A 21,392-nucleotide genomic window follows, 5' to 3' on the forward strand; every position below is an offset into this window, starting at 1 on the left:
CTTGTTCAGAAAGATTCTTCACTACTTGGCAACATATATGCAATCATAATTCAAAAAAAAAAAACACTGAATTGAAACCATGCATTATGTATTACAGGAGCACATCTTCAGGGGATGTTAAAAAGGAATGCTACCAAAGAACATGCTATAGAGTTCCTGCCATGGTCGTATTACGCTGCAGGACAGGAAAGAGCTGTTTTGGGAAAACACAATCCCGAGAAAGTACTTTCCTCATTGAGTAGCTGGAAGTAAAGTCATTTCCACAGACAGGAACAGCACTGTCTAAGGTCATAGCTAACCGTTAGCCTTCAAGGTGATAAAGTAATACATAGCAGGGAAATAAATTCGATGGTGTGCAAAATACTATATAGTCCCCTTCTAGAAGGTATTAATGACATTTATTTGGACTAAGTAAATTGGAATTTCAATGGTCCAGACGATCCAATAAATAGTTTACAAAAATAATTTGGATGGTGTGAATAATGTCCCATCTAATATATGGGTAGTACATTTAGTTTGTCCAGATAAAAGAGTTTTACAAAGAAGAGAAATTTAGTTGCCTCAGTCTTCATGGAGCAGATAGCTAAGTGATGTATACAATACAGAAGAAGCAATCATCTTTAGAGAATACTGGGTTATAAATCACACAAATCTGTACATTTTGGCTAATCATCACAACAGGAAGTAAACATGTGTAAGAAACAAAATGGGGAAAAAATCCCTGGGGTCCACCTATGTGTGGTGGGCTAAGCACAAAGCCTAGTAAATCTCCTCAGAGACAATTTGTCTTGAGCAGTTTCTAGTGTAGAAGATGAAGAGGAGACTCCATGTTATCCAACACACCATAAGCAAAGGCCACCAGAGTTTTACAAAACTCTACTGACTTCTTTCCCTTCAATAATATATGAATTGTAAATGCCAATAGTTAGTCTCTTAATGAGAAGAAAGGCAGGAAAATTAAAACCTATCTCTCCTGAACTCTGTGTGAGTGTATATATGTGTGTGTGTGTGTGTGTGTGTGTACAAGTGCATATACATGTAGGATCTGAAATCAACTTTAGCTGTTAGTACATAAAAGCCAAAATGTCAAAGACAGACTTAAGTGTTTGGGAAGCAGTGAAGCAAAGTGATGCTCCTCCTTAGATATTACACTAGATTTTACCTTATTAATCTCAGAATTAACACACTAAAATGGTACATCTAAAAGTGGGTCATATGTACCTATGGGACCCACTGAGCTTTCACAGCTATTTACAACTGGAAAAGATACCAGTATGCTTATTGCAAATAAGCATAGCCTTTGTCAGGATTCAGTTTGTTCAATCAACCTATGCCAAGGCCAACACTGAATCTCAAGCCTCTTGCATCTTATTTTCCCTGCTAGTATTCTAGGAGTAAATATATTCAGTGCTTACCATGTACATATAATATAAAAGAAAGCCATAGGGAAGCAATTGTTTTCATTATTTATTACATGTATTCATTCAGTACGTGTGTACGCATACATGTGACTGGGTGTACATTGCCCAGGCATGTGTGTGCAGGTCATGTGACACTTGCAGTCGGTCTCTCCTCCTACATGGCCATCCCATGGCTCAAACTCAGCTGATCAGGCAAGCACTCAAGGAGCCATCTCGGGGAATTTTTAAAAAGACACATACAAACGGTTCTTCTCATTTGCCTCTTCATAATAAATATTGCCCATCAGTTATATAATTCAGTTAAGAAAAAGCAGGAAAATGTCAAGAATAAGCTAGAATAACAGAGCTTTACAAGGGGAAGAGGAAAAGGAAGGAGTGCTATGAACAGATTTCTTTGTTTTGTCTGATGTATCCCAGGCTGCCCTCAGAGTCACTGTATAGTTGAAGGTGAACTTGAACTCCTGTTCTTCCTGCCTCCATGCCCCCAAGTGGTTGGATCAAAGGTATGCCCCATTGTAGACTGAATATGTCATAGAAAAAAATCATAGCGAATTCCTATCCCCAAATTTGAAAGAACTAGGATGCGAACGCTTAGGGGAATGATTCACTCAGCACCACCAGTGGGCCCTCACCAGACCCTATCAACTGGCAACTTGATTTCAGTCTCAAACTGTTGGCCTCTGCAACTATGATAAGCACGTACCTGCTGAATAAGCTACCAACTCTATGGTATTTCCTCTCTAGCAGCCTGAACTAAGATAGAGAAAATTTAAAAAACTTCCAACATCACATCCTTATACAAACAAGCCACAGAAGCTTGACCAAATGTCCATAGGGCAATCTACCTCTATTTCCACTGATCCCATCTGATCTTCTTTTGGGATAAAGCTGTCAAATATTCAATACCATGATGAAACCCTCATCTAAAACCCACAAGTATGGATGATAGTTCCATGTTTTTCTGGATGAAATGATGCTAAAAAAGTCTATCCTTTATAATGATTAAGCAGGCTCTTTGTCCAATTGATTATACCCTCTAGTTCTCTTCCCATTTCTTCTTCTAGCTCCCAACTTCCTACTCTTAACTTCTGGGACAGAATTAAAAGTGACAGGCCTCCTTGGTTTGTTGTGATATATATGTGGGTCACCACGGAACATGAAACACACACAGGTATCTAGCCAAGGTTTTACATTTAATTGTACATTCATTTCTATAATGAGATCATATATAATTTGAGATGATCACATCTGTGTTAGAAACTTTCAAATCTGCATTTAAAGCAATCTAAAGGCAAGTGTGGTGGTATATAGCAGTGAACCACACCCTTGGGATACAGAGGGAGGAAGATCAGGAGTTCAAAGTTATCTTTAAGCTACACAGTGGGTTCAAGGCCAGCTTGATGTACATAAAACACTGGCTCCAAAACAAACAACTACACAATGAGACAGCTCAATGGACAAAGGTGCTTGGTGCCAGGCCTGACAACTTGTCTTTGACCCTTGAAATCTACAAGGTAAAAGTAGAAAACTGACTCCAGCCAGTTAGCTTCTTTTTCACACATGCATGCCATAAAATGCATCCTTGCCTTCTCCCGAAATTAACTAATAAAAAGTTTCCAAAAGTCTAATTTCAAATTGCCTAGAAAACAGTTTCAATCAAAAGTTTAATATTGCATATAAAAAAGTGCTATTTTCCTCCCTTAGTATTTCCTAACTAATGTCAGTCTTCCAAGCTCGCTTTATTTTTCCTTCATTTCTTTTATGAAACAGCATTGGTGTTTGGTTAAAGGTGGTGTAATATAGACCTTAAGCACAGTGCTAAGAGGAAAAGAGGCACTCGGAACAAATCACACAATCTGGAGCACGGGTGTGGGCTTCTCAAGGAATGGTCGCCTCCTAGATGCTTATGAATCCCTCAGTGTGCAAACACACAGTTGGCTCCATCCTCTGAGACTCCTCGGCAACTATCTCAGTAAGTAACTAGCAGTTTCAATTAATAGCCTCACTGCCCTGAAACACCCTGTCCTGTATACATATACATATTAGATTTACATGCTTTTTATTTGCTTCCTCTTCCTGTTTCATATTCCTTTCCTTCGTTTTGAAATTCATTGTTACCCTTCTTTGTAACTTATTATGATTATTATATAGTATTTTATCTTTTTATCCTCACTGGTTTTGAAACAGAGTTTTGCTTCACAGCCCTAGGTGATCTAGAATATGTGATGTAAGGCAGGTTGGCTCCTAACTTGAGGCAATCTTCCTGCCCCAGCACTGGAACCAGAGGCCTATGCCATCAAAGCCAGCACGATTTGTTATTTGTCACAGAAATCTTTTAAGGATTATGGATGTAGAACACAATTTTCCTTTTAGGAAGTAGCATTATCATGTAGTGCTCTGCAACTGCCATGCACTAAGGACAATGCTAGTCTCTACCCGGGGACATTTACACCAAAGACCTGACACCTAAAGGTGAGAGTCTTAAGTTTTTTGCGTTTTGTGTGACCTGATAGAATAGTTAAATCTGTAATGGAAGCAGCTAAAAATCTGATAATTTATCTTAACAAGTTCAATATTTTAGATTAAAAAGGAGATATGCAAATAGTTTATAGATAATTTTAAGCACTTGCAATTTTTTATTTTTCAGGGTAGGAGGGGGAAAGATCTCTTTTTGATGTCAAAAACACAGTGGGGAGTCAACAAACCATCCTGGCAATATCTACCCATTTATATTAATACAAAGACTCAGCAGAAAGAGTGAGCAAGGGTGAAAGGAAGCTCAGTATATGAATAAATATGATCTAAAAAATTTAAATATATAACATCTCATCTTTAAGAGAAGTCTGCTGGCCATCTCATCAGATTTATATATAGGAGCCACGGACATATAGCTTTTCAGTCAATTATCTTATGTGGCTACCTTTGCCAATGGAACAAGGCCCTGGGCTGGACCTCGCTGCAGGAGTAACTTACCCACGGCATTATAGAGAGGCTCTCCGGTGACCTTGTCCCAGACTACTGTGGTTTCCCTCTGGTTGCTGACACCAATGGCTTTAAAGCAGAAAGAAGGAAAAAATTAAACATGTCGACTATTACTTCAGAATAAAAGCAACAACTAAACGATTTTTTAAACCTGCAATTTTCTGAAATAGGCCCTCACTATGTAGCCTACAGCTCTCTATGTAGTAGACAGAATGGCCTTAAATTAACAGAGACCCCACCACCCCACCACCTCTGTCTCCAAAATGCTGAATAAAAGGCATATATTACCACACCCAGCCTTCCATTTGAAATATTTTTGGTTCATTTTCCTCAATTGCCCCTGGATGAAGTTAACATGCAATGTAAAAGTTTTTAATTGTACAGGATCTTTCTATTTCACTACAAGCGCATAATGACGATCCATATCATTGAGGAAAGGCCCCCAGATTTTCTCAAGGGATGTAATAACTTCACAAGCTTAAGAGGAGCATTCGGTTACTGTGTTGAGCAGCAATAAACTCATTAATTTGTTTAGTTTTTTTTTTAAAGATTTATTTTATTTATATGAGTACACTGTAGCTGTCTTCAGACACACCAGAAGAGGGCATCAGATCCCATTACAGATGGTTGTGAGCCACCATGTGGTTGCTGGGAATTGAACTCAGGACCTCTGGAAGAACAGCCCATGCTCTTAACGGCTGAGCCATCTCTCCAGCCCTGTTTAGTTCTTTTTATGTGAAATTTCCCTTCCTATGGGTATACATATGTGCATATCTGCATTTTAAGAAAATAACCACAGCCAGGCAGGATAGTAAGAATGCATGCCCGTAATCCCAGTGTTTGGGAGGCAGAGTGAGGAAGGAGACCAGGAGTCAAGGTCAGTTGGGGCTACATAGTTCAAGCGCTGTGAGGCACTTTCTGTAAAAGCAAAGTAAAACAAAACAAAAAAAGAGGCCAGTAAGATGATGGCTCAACAGGTAAAGGTGCTTGCCATGTGAGACTGACTTGAACTTGATTCTTGTAATCCACGCAGATGCAAAGAGAACTACAAAGACTCCCCAAAGCTGTCCTCTGACCTGCATACAGACGCCATGACATATACAAAACCCCACCCCCAAGACACACTACACACAGCCAGACCATGTGTTAGAAAGAAAGAAAGAAAGAAAGAAAGAGAGAGAGAAAGGGAGAGAGAGAGGGGGGGGGGAAGGAAGGAAGGAAGGAAGGAAGGAAGGAAGGAAGGAAGAAAGAAAGAAAGAAAGAAAGAAAGAAAGAAAGAAAGAAAGAAAGAAAGAAAGAAAGAAAGAAAGAGAGAGAGAGGAGCGAGGGAGGGAGGGAGGGAGGGAGGGAGGGAGGGAGGAAGGAATATTAAGGAAATATTCAGAAGCACTTAGGCTTACCAAAACCAAATAGCTGGTGTTTAAATTCCAATCTTGAGTGTCCTTGTTTTGTCTAAAGTGAGGAGACTAAAGTCCCGACCTAACAGTAAGTCACTATACATTAAAGCAGATGTCTGGGAGAAAGAAGTATCCGTAAATGTCACTCAGACAGCTCCCATCATCACCACCGAGTACCGAACACAGTGAGAGTTGCAGACAAGGAGACTGAAGTGAGCAGGCTAAGGGAATTCCCTGGAAGCTCAGAGGGTACACCAGCAGGAGCCTAGCAAGGGTGGTGACAGTGAAATAGTATGAAAGTGGTCCTTGTCTCAAAATGAAAACTTCACAACGTGGAAGCACAGTGAAGTCACAGCTAAGAGTCCATTTCCTCCCTGTAAATCAGCTGGCTGCTCTTTTCAGTCACAATCCAAGTCACATGCCTGTCATCCTGCCGTTTTTATTGACTCCTCTGACTCATTGAGAATCTAATCTAGAGCTATTTCCATCTGATTCTTGGACTAGGATTCCTCCCTGACTACTCCCTCTTTCTCCTGTATCTTAACTCTATTCCGTCATGCCAAGTGAAACTAACCTGCTTGCCTTGCAGACAATCAAAGTCCAGAAAATTGATTTTCAGGGTTCCTTTTCAGCCCCAGAGCCTTGTCTTACTACACACAGGCCTCATACAATGCCAATGAGCCTTCCCAGTTTTATGACCTCTTGTTTTACCCTAAAGTCCTAGTTTTCTTTTAAATTACATGTATTTATATACATTGTGGGGGGAGTTACTTGTATGTGAAAGTCAAAGAATAACCTGCAGAAATCAGGTCTCACCTTCCACCATGTAGGGCCTGGGGCTTGAACTCAGGTTGTAAGACTAAACAGCAGGCACCTTTACCCACTGAGCTATCTTACCCGCCCAAATCATTAACTGCTCCTGGTTTTCATTCTTTCTTTTGCAGAAAACCACATTTAGGTATATTAATTCTCCACCAGAGTTCACCTGCACCATTCAGATGCATATGAATGCTACATGCACAAGATAACACAGTTCTTGCCCTCGTGGGAATATATTTAGAGATAGAATCATTCATGTGAATAAAAGCCAATGTGTTGGTCTTACATCGACTGGGTTCAGATTTTACCTAATATATTTAGGGGCTCTTTTCTCTTCGTTGACTGTTTGTAACAAAATTAAACTATTTAAAAATCTAATAACTAAAGTCTAGCACGGTGGGGCATGAGTGTGGTCCTGGCACATTTTGGAGGCTGGATAGGAGGTTGGCTATGGGTTTGAGGTTAATCTCAGTACATAGTAAGTTCCAGACCAGTCTGGACTACATAGCCACATCTTATCGCCTATCTCAAAGACAAACAAACAAAAAAATGCACATTCATAAGTGAACAAAAAGTCATAACAATTAAGAAAATATACTTAGAAAAGGGTTTTACAAATACTTAAAGTCTCAGTAATGATTATCTAGGTCATACTGTAGATGATGCGAATCCTTTCAAAACAAAAGGGTGGGAATATGGTTCAGTGCTTCTGTGTGGGCCCTGTTTAGAATCCCCAGTGCTGAAATAAGTAAACATGGCCCAGGGAAAAATGGCTTGAGAGTTATAAGAATGGTATTTAATGCCCTCCTCTAATGAATAGCCACATATCCTAAGTCCTCTTACCCCATTGCAGCTAAATGAAGCTTGTCTAAGTGACTGCTGACACTTTAGAGCTTTTACAATGTTGTTACCTAGAAGTCTACATAGGAAAGCAAAAGCTTGCCCCATTCTGATGCCAATTCAGTAAATCATCAGGGGAAAGCAGTAGTATGACCGTCATGGTATGGCACGGATTATGAGTGGTAGTGGTTTTCATACTTGGCTAAAGGCTGTTGCTTGCAGAAAGAATCATTTGGATTGGTATGACTTTTATATTGAACAAATGGGTGTGTCAAAAAGATAACTGTTATAATCTCAGCTCTTGGGAGGAAGAGGAAGGTGGGTCTCTGTGTCTGAGTCTAGTCTGGTCTCCATTGAGAGATCCAAGATGGTACATGGATTAAGAGGAAGAGAAGACAAAGGCAGATACATGATTAAATCTTACAGGCCAATTACTGGAAGGGCAAGACAAATCCCTTGGTGAAGACTTCCGTGTCATCTTCACATACAACACACAACCCAGAAAGACTGGTATACCAATAGTTCAGAAGGCCACCATATTGCATCCCACTTATCTGTCAGGAAGGCAGAACAATGTCAATGCCAAGACCAGTTACTCTGGACTCTACATTACAAAGCTAAGCTGGTTTTATGCATCTGAGGCTATGACTCTTAACAACTGGACAACTGAGCACTATTGAGTACCTGTTAATTGTTTATAGTGTTTCATACTGTGAGAATATTCCCCAAAAAAAGGAGAACAACCATTTTCATGTACAGCTCACATACATTTGGTGACTGCACTTCTAATTAGTTGTAAGAATAGCTGGGTGCTGTGGTGCATGCCTTTAATCCCAACACTGGCAGGCAGAAACAGAACCCTATCTAAAACAGACCTTGCCTAAAAAGCAAAACTAACATAAAAATCAATAGTAACAACAAAAACAATTAAATAAAAAAATTCAACTCAGAAAAAGTCTTAGAAGTATGGTAAGTCAAGATGATATCAGTCAAAATAATCAAAACATGAGCACACACACACACACACACACACACACACACACACACAGGGATGGTGGATACTTCTATGGATAGTCAAACTACCTAAGCAAGTAAGTAAATAAATAATTTAATTTTTTTTTAAAAGTGGAGAAAGTGGTGCATGCCTGTAATCCCAGTTCTTGGGAAACAGACAGGAGAATCATAGCAAATTTCAATCCAGGAAGGTCTGCTTAGTGATTCCTTGTTTAAAACTATATATCAAACACACAAAATGACATAATACAGGCTATAAGAGACAAGGGATAGCAATGACCATGTATAATTTGCACACAATGTTCCAGCAGCCTTGGATAGCTAAGTAATTTTGTCTCCCTATATAAGTAATAAAATGCCTAGCATAGGTACTCTGCCAGAAACTAGTAATTCATAGGGAGATTTACAACAAACTCATCCTTTCAGGAAATAATTTCATAGAAATTCAATAAGTAAAGTATTTGGACTTCATACACTATTTCTCCAACCTATTCCTCCCTCTAGTGTCTCTTCTCTTCTCAATAAAAGCTGTCTGCCCATCCTTGTCTGCCCAGTAGCAACACACATCCAGACACAACAAAGCACAAGAAAACAGAAACTACAAGAAGCTGAAGCATCACCTTTGGCTCAGCTCTTCCCCTTGCTGACTACTCAGAACTCTCTCTACTACCCTTATAGCCAACCAATAGCAAGTACTGGTCCTTTCTCCTTGCTTTCCATTCCACTTGTCAGTCAAGACACCATACCCTCTCAACAGTTTGACAGAAGACTCATAGTGGTCTCCCTGTGTCTACTGTTAGCCATCAGAATCTCCTTTCTACACACCAGGTATGTAGCCATCTCTAAATTGTGAGTCATGACCTGTCCCTTCTGATACTAAAACTAACATTCAAACTCTTAAATATGACTGACAAGGCCTCACTGATTTCTCCAATCTCTGTTATATGAAACTCCTTACTTACCCACTCTGCCCACTCAACTTGTTTTTACAAGTCTTCTTCGTGACTCTAGACTGTATCAATTTATATTCCCACCTTGGGATCTTCGCATGGGATGTGTATTTTATGATATTGTCAGAGAATAAATTTAATTAATAAAAAGATTAAAATGCAATAGTTAAAAAGACAAAGTCAAATGCTACGAAGTAATTTAAAAATAAATAAGGAAAGAGTACATGAAGCCAAATAAAGAAAAGTAAAATAAAATTAGGAACAGAAACAATTGTCCAACAATGATAAAAGGCATATGCAAAATTAGAGAAATGTAAGAAAGGGAAAAAAACTAACAAGGTAAATTAAAACTTCAGGAAAGTGGAAATTCCATCAGAAATTCTAAGAATGAAATGGAGAAGCACAGATCTCTTCCATTGTTCTGTTTCAAAGTCCCTCAAGTGCCACCTGAGCTCCAGCTCACTATATTCTACTGAACTGGATAGTTTTAAGCATTCCTATAAAGAAATTCAAGGGAAATGAAAACAAAGAATGACTAAAACCCAACTTAAATTTCTACTATATAAACAAAAGATCCAGTAACTTTTATTTTTATTTTTTAATGTTACATTTTTATTTATTAACTTTTAAATTGATTTTTCTCTTATATATTACATCCTGACTGCAGTTTCCCCTCTCTCCTCCCCTCCCAGCCACTCCCCCACTCCTCCCCCTTTCCCTTCAGAAAAGAATGGGCCTCCCAGGGACATCAACCAACCATGGCAGCATAGGCTGTTTATTTGTTCTTCAAATATTTTTCTCCAATCACATGATTGACCCCTCAAGTCCCTTGCAATCTCAGGAAAAAAAATCACCTCTTCAGAGAAGAGAAGCCCTCCTGTGCCCACCTACTGTGTCTAAGCCATGTAGGAACCCCTATGATATTCCTCATTTTAAAATTTCCCACATGGCATTTGTTAGTATGTAAGATTAACTTGTATAGTCGTCTTTTATTGTTCTCATATGCATCAGAATAAAATGTCACAGTGAACGGGAACTGAGAATCTTGTTTATTGTTCTTCCCACAAAGTCTCACCAACAAACAAACAAACAAACAAACAAAAACCAAAAAGGCTTGCAGCTTATAAAGACTCAATTATTATAAGCTGAAAGAATGAATTCATGAATGGGATTGGCAGAGCTGGACTATAGAGGAAAATTCTCAATAAAAATACCTTTGATGTTGGAAATATCAATATTGAGCTGTCCAAGTTTCTCACACGTTTTCTCTATACACTCATAAACAGACTGCAGAATTTCCTTCGGGTCTTGTTCTACCCATCTTTGGAACAAAAGGATAAATGTTAGTTTTCAAGAATTCAATACAAACATAACATGTTTCCATAAATACATTATATCTGTTTTCTACATACTAAAGGGATAAAAAAAAACCTATTTCCTATACATTTTTCTTATTCTTCACAGACTAATAATAATCCATCCTTCTTCTAAGGGTGGTCATTAACCAGTGGCTCACACACTTCAAATCCCAGCCCTTGAGAGGGAGCCTGGTCTGTACATTGATATGATCGTGGTTCCAAAAGGCAAAAACAAAGGTAAAATAGAACACACTCCTGAAAAGTAATCATTTTAGCACTGCTAGTAACAGGGACACAGAAGGAAATCACCTCAAACTTCAGACTTAATGCAGACTCTGATGGTTAATATTCCTTTGTTGTAATACAGACTTTATGTGTGTGTGTTACATTACTTATACTTTGCTTTCTGTCAATGAATGCCTAAGCTACCCATTGCTCCCCTATTTTTGCTGAATTACTGCATTCTAGCTTCATTTCTTGACCACTCCCATTCTCTCAGGCCTTCTCCAGAAGGTGTCTGGCTAAGTTTACTCTACCAATCAATCCACAGCATACATGGGGTGAGACAAACCAATCAATGTGATATGTCTTTACATAGTAAATTAAGAAACATACCCTTCTCTTGGGAATTCCTGTTTTATTTCTACTTGATGATGACTAAGAAGTTCAGCTGTTTTTGAATTGAAAACCTGAAAAACATATCAGTATAAAAATGCAAGTTGGTATCAAATCTGTTTGAAGTTATGGAGCAAATAAAGCTCTTATTAACATGTAGAAAAGACTGAATCATATGGAATGATGACCAATGATGTTTGACTTATTCTTCAGACAGAATCACAAAGCATTACAGTGTGGGTGGCTGTAGAGATGATTCAGTGGTTAAGATCCAAGTTCATTTCCCAGCAGCCACTTCAGCTGCCTCATAACTTCCTGTAACTCCAAACGAACACACACACACACACACACACACACATACACACACACACACACACAGAGAGAGAGAGAGAGAGAGAGAGAGCATACATACATATGAAAATGTGAAAATGTATCTTAAAAATTGCAATATTACACCAGAAATAACTTCTCATAACCAGGACTGATGGGGCCTCACATCTGAGAGCATAGTGCTCTGGAGGCTTGGGCAGAAGAATCCAGACTTTGAGGCTAACCTGAGCTACAATGTGGCATCCTGTCTATAAAAATTATAGACAATTTTTCAAAAAGAAAGAAAGAAAAGAAAAGAAAAGAAAAGAAAAGAAAAGAAAAGAAAGAAAAGAAAGAAAAGAAAGAAAAGAAAGAAAGAAAGAAAGAAAGAAAGAAAGAAAGAAAGAACAAACAAGCAAGCTGGAGAGATGGCTTGGATGTTTCTGGGTTCCATTTGCAGCACCCACAACCCTCTGTTACTCCAGTTCCAAAATGGACACCTCTAGCCTCCATGAACAGCAGGCATGCATGTATTGCACAGACATACATATGGATAAAACACCCAAACACAAAATAAAAATATTTTTTTTAAAAAATGAAAGAAGAATTTCTCATAGATGCAAACCTGGTCAGGGGCCTATGTCTGGGAACGATACGCTGAGAAAGAAACCAACTACTAGTGTTTTGCTAAAAGGACATGCTGTTAACTGCCTTCTAAGCATCCCTCCAAGACTCAGGGAACATCAAAGAGGGGATGAAGGCAGTGCAAGAGCTGAAGGATGAGTAGCTATGGCACAAAAGGTCTTCGGGACATGGCATGGTTGTTGCCTTCATAAACTCACTGTGGCTGAGCTTCCCTGGACAGAGCCTACACAAGATTCACTCTGTCAGCATTTCAAGGGGGGGGGGCGGGGCTCATGGGGTGACGCCCTCCCGGACACACTTTTGGCAGTGCCAGTGTAATTAAAGTCAGTAGGTCACAGATACAATAAAAGGCAAAGTACAAGCAGGGTTTCAGCAGCAAATGAAGGAAAGGATGAGAGAGGGCAGTGGGATGAAGACAACTAAATGCACTGTCCCCATGATGGAATATGTTAAAGACTAAACAAGAAAACATGTTTAAGAGAATTTCTCCTGAGAAAGGGAGATGTAATAAAACATTTTTTTTTAAATGAGGAAATTTCTGCCTGGAATGGCGGTATACACTTGTAACCTCAGCATTCTGGAGACAAAAGCAGGAAGATTGCCACAATTTGAGGCCAGCCTGAGCTACATAGCAAGGCTGAGTCAAAAAAAAAAAAGCAGCTCTTTACCTCCAAATAAACTTAAATTGCTCACTACAAAATGGAAAATAATAAACAATAGCGTGGATTTCCTTGAGACTAGGAAACCAACAGTAATAAGAAAATTAATATATCCTCATTCATCTTGGATGAGAAAAAAGGAAGATGTTCATGCAGGATGCTTTGCAGGGAGATGTAGTGGTACCTTTATTGAGCTCTTAGAACAGGAAAATAGAGCCCTGTCAGTTGGGAGAGAGATGGCTATCTGAAGGCCCCACATACATAGGCACTCTCTCGGGTATCTGTGTCATAAATTGCAGACCTTTGATTAAAAAAAAATTAAAGATGGGATGAAAGCTAATAAAGAATATATATATATATATATATATATATGTGTGTGTGTGTGTGTGTGTGTGTGTGTGTATCCCATAATTTTAATGAAATAAAGCAAAGCTTTCTAAAAAATTTAGCAACACTCCTTGGTAGACATTGTTTCTACCAGTTAGTACTCTGCTGCTCCAGCATCAATTTTCTTATGTTTTCAGAAGAAGAATGCATAACTTAACTAAAATTTACTCTCCAAATCACTGTAATTATAGCATAAAAGTCCTTTCTAATCAGTTCCTAAAGTAGTTCCATGCCTCAGTTTCCTGTGGGAGAAAATTACCTGCTCAGTGCAGACTAATAAAAGCAACAGTAAAGTGAGAACACTCCAACCAGTTGTTTCCTCCCCTTGTCATAATGTCACCCATTTTTCTGGAGAAGCGATAAACATAGAGCAAGAAGGCAAACTCTAAAGTTCTTTGAGGAGATAAAATATCTTATAAATCAAAGATTAACTCACCATCATAAAAAAAAATAACTTGACAGAACCCCATGTCATATCTTATGATTCACAACTCAGTACTAAAGTTATGTGCCTAGGATGTAGGCCCAAGTTAGCAGTAACATTTATTGACATGTCCCCAGGACACAGAATGGTACCTTGCACATTTGTTGAAGATCTAAAAACGATGTGTATTCTAAGTACTGACTTGAAGACAAATTATCAGATAAGAATACCCAAAGTAGGTATGGGGACTCACATATGCAGTCTAATAAAGTAGGAGGCAGAAGCAGGAGACTTGCTACAAGTTTGAGACTACCTTGATCTTAAATATCTGCATATTGAGTTACAGGTCAGCCAGGAACATAGTAAATAAACATCTCAAACAGAAAGAAGGAAGAGATAGATACAGTGAAATGGCAGAGTGCTAGAGAGATGTGGTTCAGGAGCAAGAATGCTTGCCAAGCATGTACTACAAGCCTTGGGTTTGGAACCCACAACTGCATGAAATTAGATGTAGTGGTACATACCTATAAGCCTACAATTCCAGCACTTAGGGGTTATTGACAAGAAGATCAAGAGTTCAAGGCCAAGCTGGGCTACTTGAGACCCTGTCTGAATAGTCAAGCATGATGATACATTCCTTTCATTCCAGCTGAAGCTGGCAAACTTCTTTGAGTTTGGAATCAGCCTGGTCTACATAGCAAGTACCAAGCACAGCAAGAGATGCCTAGTGAGTTGTTGTTCCAAAGTAAATAACAAACAAACAGAAATGGCAGGAGCTAGTTATGGAGACTCATACCTGTAATCCTCAAAACTGGGGAGGCCAAAACAGGAGGACCCCTCCTAAATTTGAAGCTAGCCTCAGCTATATGGTAGAATCCAGGCCACAGTAGGCTACAGTATGGGAATCTTTCTAGAGATTGGAGGAGACTGGGAAGATAGCACAATAAGAGCATCTTTCAAAAAAATAGTAGGCAGAGTGGCTGAGGAGATGAGAAGTTGTGTAAGTGTTGGATGTGTAACTATGAGAACCTCAGTTAGAATCACCAGCACTCACATTAAAAACCAAGCATGAGTTTATGTGCCTATAATCCCAGCAGTGGGTGGTGGAGGCAAGGCTATCCCTGGAGCTCACTGGCTAGCCAGCCCAAACAAACTGTCAAGTTTGCATATCAGTGACTTTGTCTTAAAGGAATAAGCTGCAAATCGATAGGGCACGATTCATATTATATGTACATGTGCATACATGGACACACGCACCCATACATACACTCACATGCACCCAATGTGAAAAGAAATGAAGATGCCCCTTTTCAAAGCCCAGCATGGTCATACTGGTTGTTATGGTTTAGTTTTTCCAAGTTGCCTTCAGAAGCCTTTATCAAGTTTGCCACCAGTAATCCCAGCACTTGAAAGAATGAGCAGGATGGTGAGTTTAAGGTCATCCTGGGCTCCAGGAGACCCCGACTCAGAAGAACAACCAAACCCAAAGCACAATGGGGTGGTGGGAGTAAGAAGAAATGCTAGAGAACCTGTGGCCCAGCAGTTTCAGACAGTGCTTATTTGCTTCTCTAGGACTTTTCAGGAGTTAGAAAGGAGAAACAAAAACCCCCAGATGGCCCTGTGGACTAAGTTCACATTCTGACTTCAGCTTCCAGATTCAAGTTCTTAAAAAAAAAAAAAAGTGAAGTTAACAATATAGTTTTAAGATGAAAACTAAAGACTTTACCACCTAGAATCAGTGGCTCTAATACACAATACTCATATTTACCAGGTGAGAGCCAGGAGATTAGACAGAACTGACAAACGGCTAAGGATCAGCTTTCTCTAAAGCAATTCAGTATGTGCTGGCTAGTTTTTCTGTCAATGTGACACAAGCTAGAGTCATCAGGGAGGAGGGAGCCTCAATTGAGAAAATGCCTCCATAAGATCAGGCTTTCAGCAAGGCTGTAGGGTATGTTCCTAATTAGTGATTGATGAGAGAGGGCCCAGTTCATTGTGAGGAGGGTCGTTCCTGGGCTGGTGGTCCCAGGTTTTATAAGAAAGTAGGCTAAGCAAGCCAAGATGAGCAAGCCAGTAAGCAATATGCCTCCGTAGCCTCTATATCAGCTCCTGCCTCCAGGATCCTGCCTTGCTTGAGTTCCTGTCCTTCAGTAGCAATGTGGAAGTGGAAGCTGAATAAACCCTTTACTCCCCCAAGTTGCTTTTTGGTTAGGTGTTTAATCACAGCAAACACAGTGTTTTCTTACTTTGATACTTTCATACTACCATAATTATTACTCTTATTTACCTATTCCATAGTAATTATTTCATACTAGCATAATTATTACTCTTAATTACCTATTCCATAGTAGTGATACAGAGAAATCTTTCCCCAAGACAACTTCTAGGGGTATGAAGAGAAGAAAATATGTTGCATGCAGACTGTGGGAGTCAGGTATGGGCTCCCAGAAGAGGTAAATTCTAAACTGGTTGAACAGAATTGGGTTACGTGAGGCAGGAAGTACATCTGTGCAGGGTGTATAGGTGGGCGAGAGTACACAATGACCTCTACTGCTATGATGGCTGCAGAATGTGGCAAGGCTGGGCCCAGGAAAGCTACAGTACTGTACCTATTTGAATAACAAGTATGATATATGGAGGATTCCATTAGGAGAGCAGCAGCAGTTAGGACTGAAAGACTTGTAGCAAGGAAAGAAGAAGCATTCAGAGAGCTCATGACACATGGCAACCTAGCATGTGGAGAAAGTGTTATAAGACAAAGGAGAGGGCAGGTGCAGAACAGGAAAGAAAATGCAGATATAGAGGAACATATCTGTAATCTTAGCACTTAGCCTGGAGAAGGATTCTTGTGAATTTGAGTCCAGTCTGGGTTATATATTGAGTTCCAGGCAGCCTGAAACCACAAGGCTCTGTCTAAATAAATAAATAGCAAATTGCAGTGTAGACAATGTTCATTTGAGGTTCTGCATTGGCTCTGATTAAGGATGCTCAGCAGTCAATTGTTCCTATTTCAGGTCATCTAAAGAAGTATCTAGTCTCAGAACTTCACGTGGGCCAGAGAAACAGACATAATTCAAAGGCAAACACACACACACACACACACACACACACACACACACACAAGGCCGGAAGGCACACAGCTGTTGGGGAGGTTAAGCCCTATCCCTATCCACATCAGCTCTTTGATTTTCTTTTTTTTTTTTTTGATTTTCATTTTTTTTCTGGGCCTCATGAATTTCCCATCTGTGTGAAAAGACCAAATAGCTGGTCATGGTGGTACATGTCTGTAATCCCGACATAGTGAATATGACAACTTTATGCCAACCTAAGGTTAGTTATACAGTAAGATACCTTGTCTTTAAATTTTTTTTTTAATTTTTAAAAAGACCGAAACAGTCTGAATAAAAATAACCTAAAAGCCAAAATAACCTTTTAAAGGCCAGGCATGGTGGCACATGCCTTTGATCATAGCAGAGGCAGGTGGATCTCTGTAAATTCAAGGCTAGCCTGGTCTACAAAGTGAGTCCAGAACAGCAAGGCATGTTAGAGAAACCCTGTCTTGAAAACAAGCAAACAAATAATAATAATAATAATAATAATAATAATAATAATAATATCAACAATAACCTAAAGCTAGATATGGAGAATCATATTCATAATCCCAGCACTGGGAGGCTAGAGCAGGACTCTTGTGAATTTGAGTCCAGGCTGGGTTACATATTGAGTTCTAGGCCAGCCTGAGACTGAGACTTTGTGTCAATAAATAAAAACCAAAAGTGAACCAGTCAGACATGGTGGCTTGTGTCTATAATCCCAGAATTTGGGAAGTGGAGGAAGAAGGATTAGGAGTTCAAGGTCATTTTGTATCTGAGGCTCTACTGAGCTAAACAAGATTCTGTCCCAAAATAACAGAGAAATCATTTACTTCTAGGCATCTTGTCTCAATTCCAGATTTTGTCTGTGGAGGCTACGGGTATAACACAGTAGGAAAACATTTGCTTGGGTCCTGATTTAGATTCCAAGTATCAAAATAATAAGGGGATGGGGACTGGAGAGATAGCTCAACAGTTAAGAACACTGATGCTCTTCCAATACCCATATGGTGGCTCACAAGCATAACTCCAGTTCTAGAAGATTTGTTGTCCTCTTCTTGTCTCCTTGGACACCACATACATGCAGGCCATATACCCATAAACATAAAAAAAATTAAGTAAAGGTAAAAAAGAGAGCAAGAAAAAAGTTAATATATGGGCTGGAGATACAGCACAGGTGATAGAAAGTTTGCTAAGAATGCACAAAGTCCCGACTTTGATGTCCCACGCAATGAACCAGGAATAGCAGTACACACCTATAAAGTCTGCATGCAGGCAATAAAGTCAGGAGGATCTGAATGGGAGATCACCATCAGCTATAGAATAAGTTCAAGTCTAGCCTAAACTGCAGGGAGTCCTCAAGTACATAAAAATAAAAGTGACTCTGGCATGGTGCAGATATAGTATATATCCAGTTGTTGTTCTTCCCTCCTCCTTCTTCCTCTTTGCTGTCATTACTGCATTACCTAGAAGTGATAGCAGTAGAATTAGATGGCACAAGATCTGAGCTGGGCTTGGAATCCTAACACTTGGGAAGTAAGAGGCAAGAAGAACTGGAGTTCAAAACCAGCCTTGGCTATTTAGCAAATTCAAAGGTTTGGGCTACGTGCAATTCTGCCTCAAAACAAATAAACAAACATAAAAACAAAACTTTAAAATGTCACCAGATCTCTATTTCACCTCTACAACTAAATTACTATTCAATTTCAGAGATAGTACGAACTGCAGAATCAAAATTGTTATTTTAAAAGTTTTACAATAATCTGCTGAAACATTTTGATGTATACATCCCCTGACTTGTAAAAGAATCATAGAAAGAGGACATGTTCACTTCCCTAAGTGTCCTGTAGAGTTTGCCTCTGTCATCCTGTGATTAATTTAACTACAGCACCATAAACATGCATATTCCTTTTTCTACCCACACAATCCTTCCACATCCTACTCTTTTATGGTACAGTAAAATTTACTATGTGATAAGACATTATTCAAGAATGTAGGCGGGGTGTGGCAGCACATGACTATAATCCCACTATTTGGGTTTGGAGGCAGGAAGATTAGCAGTTCAAAGGCATTTTCAGCTACACGGTCAGTTTGAGGCCAGCCTGCACCACATTAGACCCAATGTCACAAATCAAAAACAAGGGTTAGAGAAATGGCTCAGTGGTTAAGAGCACTGATCATTCTTCCAGAAGTGCTGAGTTCAACTCCCAGCAACCACATGGTGGCTCACAACCATCTGTAGTGAGATCTGATGCCTTCTTCTGGTGTCTGAAGACAGCTACAGTGTACTCACATACATAAAATAAATAAATCCTTTTTAAAAATAAAAAAACAAAATTGGAGAAAGAAAACCATTTTACACAAACTTGGATGCCCCAAAATAAAAATACTAGCCACAAATGTATTACATTGCAAAACTGACCTTAAAAGGATTAATGACTTAATGCCACAGAAGATAACACAGAAATTATATTTTTATTTTTCTTTTCTTTTCCTTTTTTTTTTTTAAGACAAGATCGTGCTGCATAGTCCAAGCTGGCCTCCCATTTGCAATCCTTTTGCCTTGGTGAGATTACAGACATCCATTATCACACTATTTCCTAACATGAGATTGCAGGGACCAGTGAGAAGAGCATCAGATACAGGCATTTGTTATCAAGCCAGAGGACCTGAGTTCAAGTCCTAGCACTTACATGATTGAACACACATACACACACACAAGCACATGTGTGCACGCACATATATGGATATACACCTTTACCAACACACACACACACACACACACACACACACACAAGCACATGTGTGCACGCACATATATGGATATACACCTTTACCAAGTAAAATGTAATTTAAAAATATTTTGAATGAAATCAGGGCCTAGAGAAATGCCTCAGTAGTTAAGAGCACTTGGTGCTGAATCATAAGCACCGGAGTTGGGAATCCCAGTATTCACATGGGATAACTTCAGTTCCAAGTGATCTGACACCCGCTTCTGGCCTCTATAGGACTCACACAGACACATATATACAGATGCATGCATACAAAAGTAAATTATAATCTTAAAGAAAAAGAACAGGGATTGGATAAACAGCCTCAATTGTTCTTCGGGAGGAACCAGATTCAAGTCCCAGTAACCACATTGCAACTATGTGTACCTCCAGTTCCAGGAGATCTGATGCCCTCTTTTGTCCTCTGACTGCATCAGCCATCCATGTAGCACACACGCACACAGTGCAGGCAAAACACTCATACATGGGCTGGCGAGATGGCTCAGCGGATAAGAGCACCGACTGCTCTTCCAAAGGTCCTGAGTTCAAATCCCAGCAACCACATGGTGGCTCACAACCATCTGTAATGAGATCTGATGTCTTCTTCTGGTGCATCTGAAGTTAGCTACAGTGTACTTATGTATAATAATAAATAAATCTTTGGGCCGGAGCAAGCAGGGACTGAGCAAGCCAAGTTGACGAGAGCGAGCAGCGGTCCTAAAATTTCCCTACATCATTTTTTTTTAATGCGAAAGTTTGCTGGTCTGATGCTTCAAGGGCAAAGGTGCCTCCTGTCAAGCCTGACAACCTAAGTTCAATCTTCAAGACCTACGTTGTTAAATAGCAGAATGAGCTCCTGGAGGCGCAGGTCTTTGCAAGTACACACAGAGGGACACATGCACGCACATACATACACACTATATTTAATAAAAATGTTTAATGAAATGGTAGGCTAGGTGTAGTGGCCCACATCTGCAAGCCCAGCATGTGAGACACGGTGACGGGTGGATCAGGAGTCATCTGTAGCTGCACACTGAGTTTAAGGCCAGCCTGGGCTGCATAAGTTCACCTGAAACAAGAAGTTTATAAAGCGAGGCATGCAGCTTTCCTGTCTAGCTCCTGTCTAGCATTTACGAGTCCCCGTGCTGGGTCCCAAGTACCACAAAATGTTTTATTTCAAGGCATGCTGGCATCTAAAAGCTACTAGCCAAATTTTACACTTCCCAAGTTTTTCATTCAGTCAACACATCTCAGTCCCAAGATGCTCATGTTGACGCATGAGCTTGCTCATAGAGTAAGTAACTATTGCATGCCTTTAGGGAAGTACAAAACTGAAAGCTCCTAAAAGCTGGGCAGGGTGGTTCATTCCTGGAGTCACTGCACTTAAACACTTAAAAAGGTGAAGCAGGAAGATAGTCATGTGCTTGAGGACAGCCTAGGTGACACTGAGTTCCAGGCAAACCTCCAGTGGAAGGACTGTCTCAAAACAACCAACCAACCAACCAAAAAACAAATAAAAATAAAACGTAGGTATTGAATAAGAAAGGAGAAAGAATCAGGGAAGGAAGGAAGAAAAGAAGGAAAGAAGGAAGGAAGAAAGGAAGGAAGGAAAAAAGAAAGGGAAAGGAAAAAGAAAAAAGAGGGCTGGAGAGATGGCTCAGCCGTTAAAGGCTAGGCTCACAACCAAAATATAAGAAAAAAGAAAAGAA

The 21,392-nt window shown here is 39.6% G+C and overlaps 1 protein-coding gene across 8 annotated transcripts in view; it reads right to left on the reverse strand.

Annotated features, from left to right (window-relative positions):
• Positions 1-21,392, reverse strand: part of Gk (glycerol kinase) — a 74,883-nt gene that overhangs the window by 48,001 nt on the left and 5,490 nt on the right. For all 8 annotated transcript variants that reach the window (NM_008194.3, NM_212444.2, NM_001331046.1 and 5 more), the window contains exons 2-4: positions 11,397-11,470; positions 10,638-10,744; positions 4,395-4,472 (exon numbers count right to left, since the gene is read on the reverse strand). In NM_008194.3, the coding sequence (NP_032220.1) occupies positions 4,395-4,472; positions 10,638-10,744; positions 11,397-11,470 (259 nt within the window). The remainder of the gene's footprint in view (positions 1-4,394; positions 4,473-10,637; positions 10,745-11,396; positions 11,471-21,392) is intronic.

The sequence above is a fragment of the Mus musculus genome, chromosome X (genome assembly GCF_000001635.26).
Source record: "Mus musculus strain C57BL/6J chromosome X, GRCm38.p6 C57BL/6J".
NCBI lineage: Eukaryota > Metazoa > Chordata > Mammalia > Rodentia > Muridae > Mus > Mus musculus.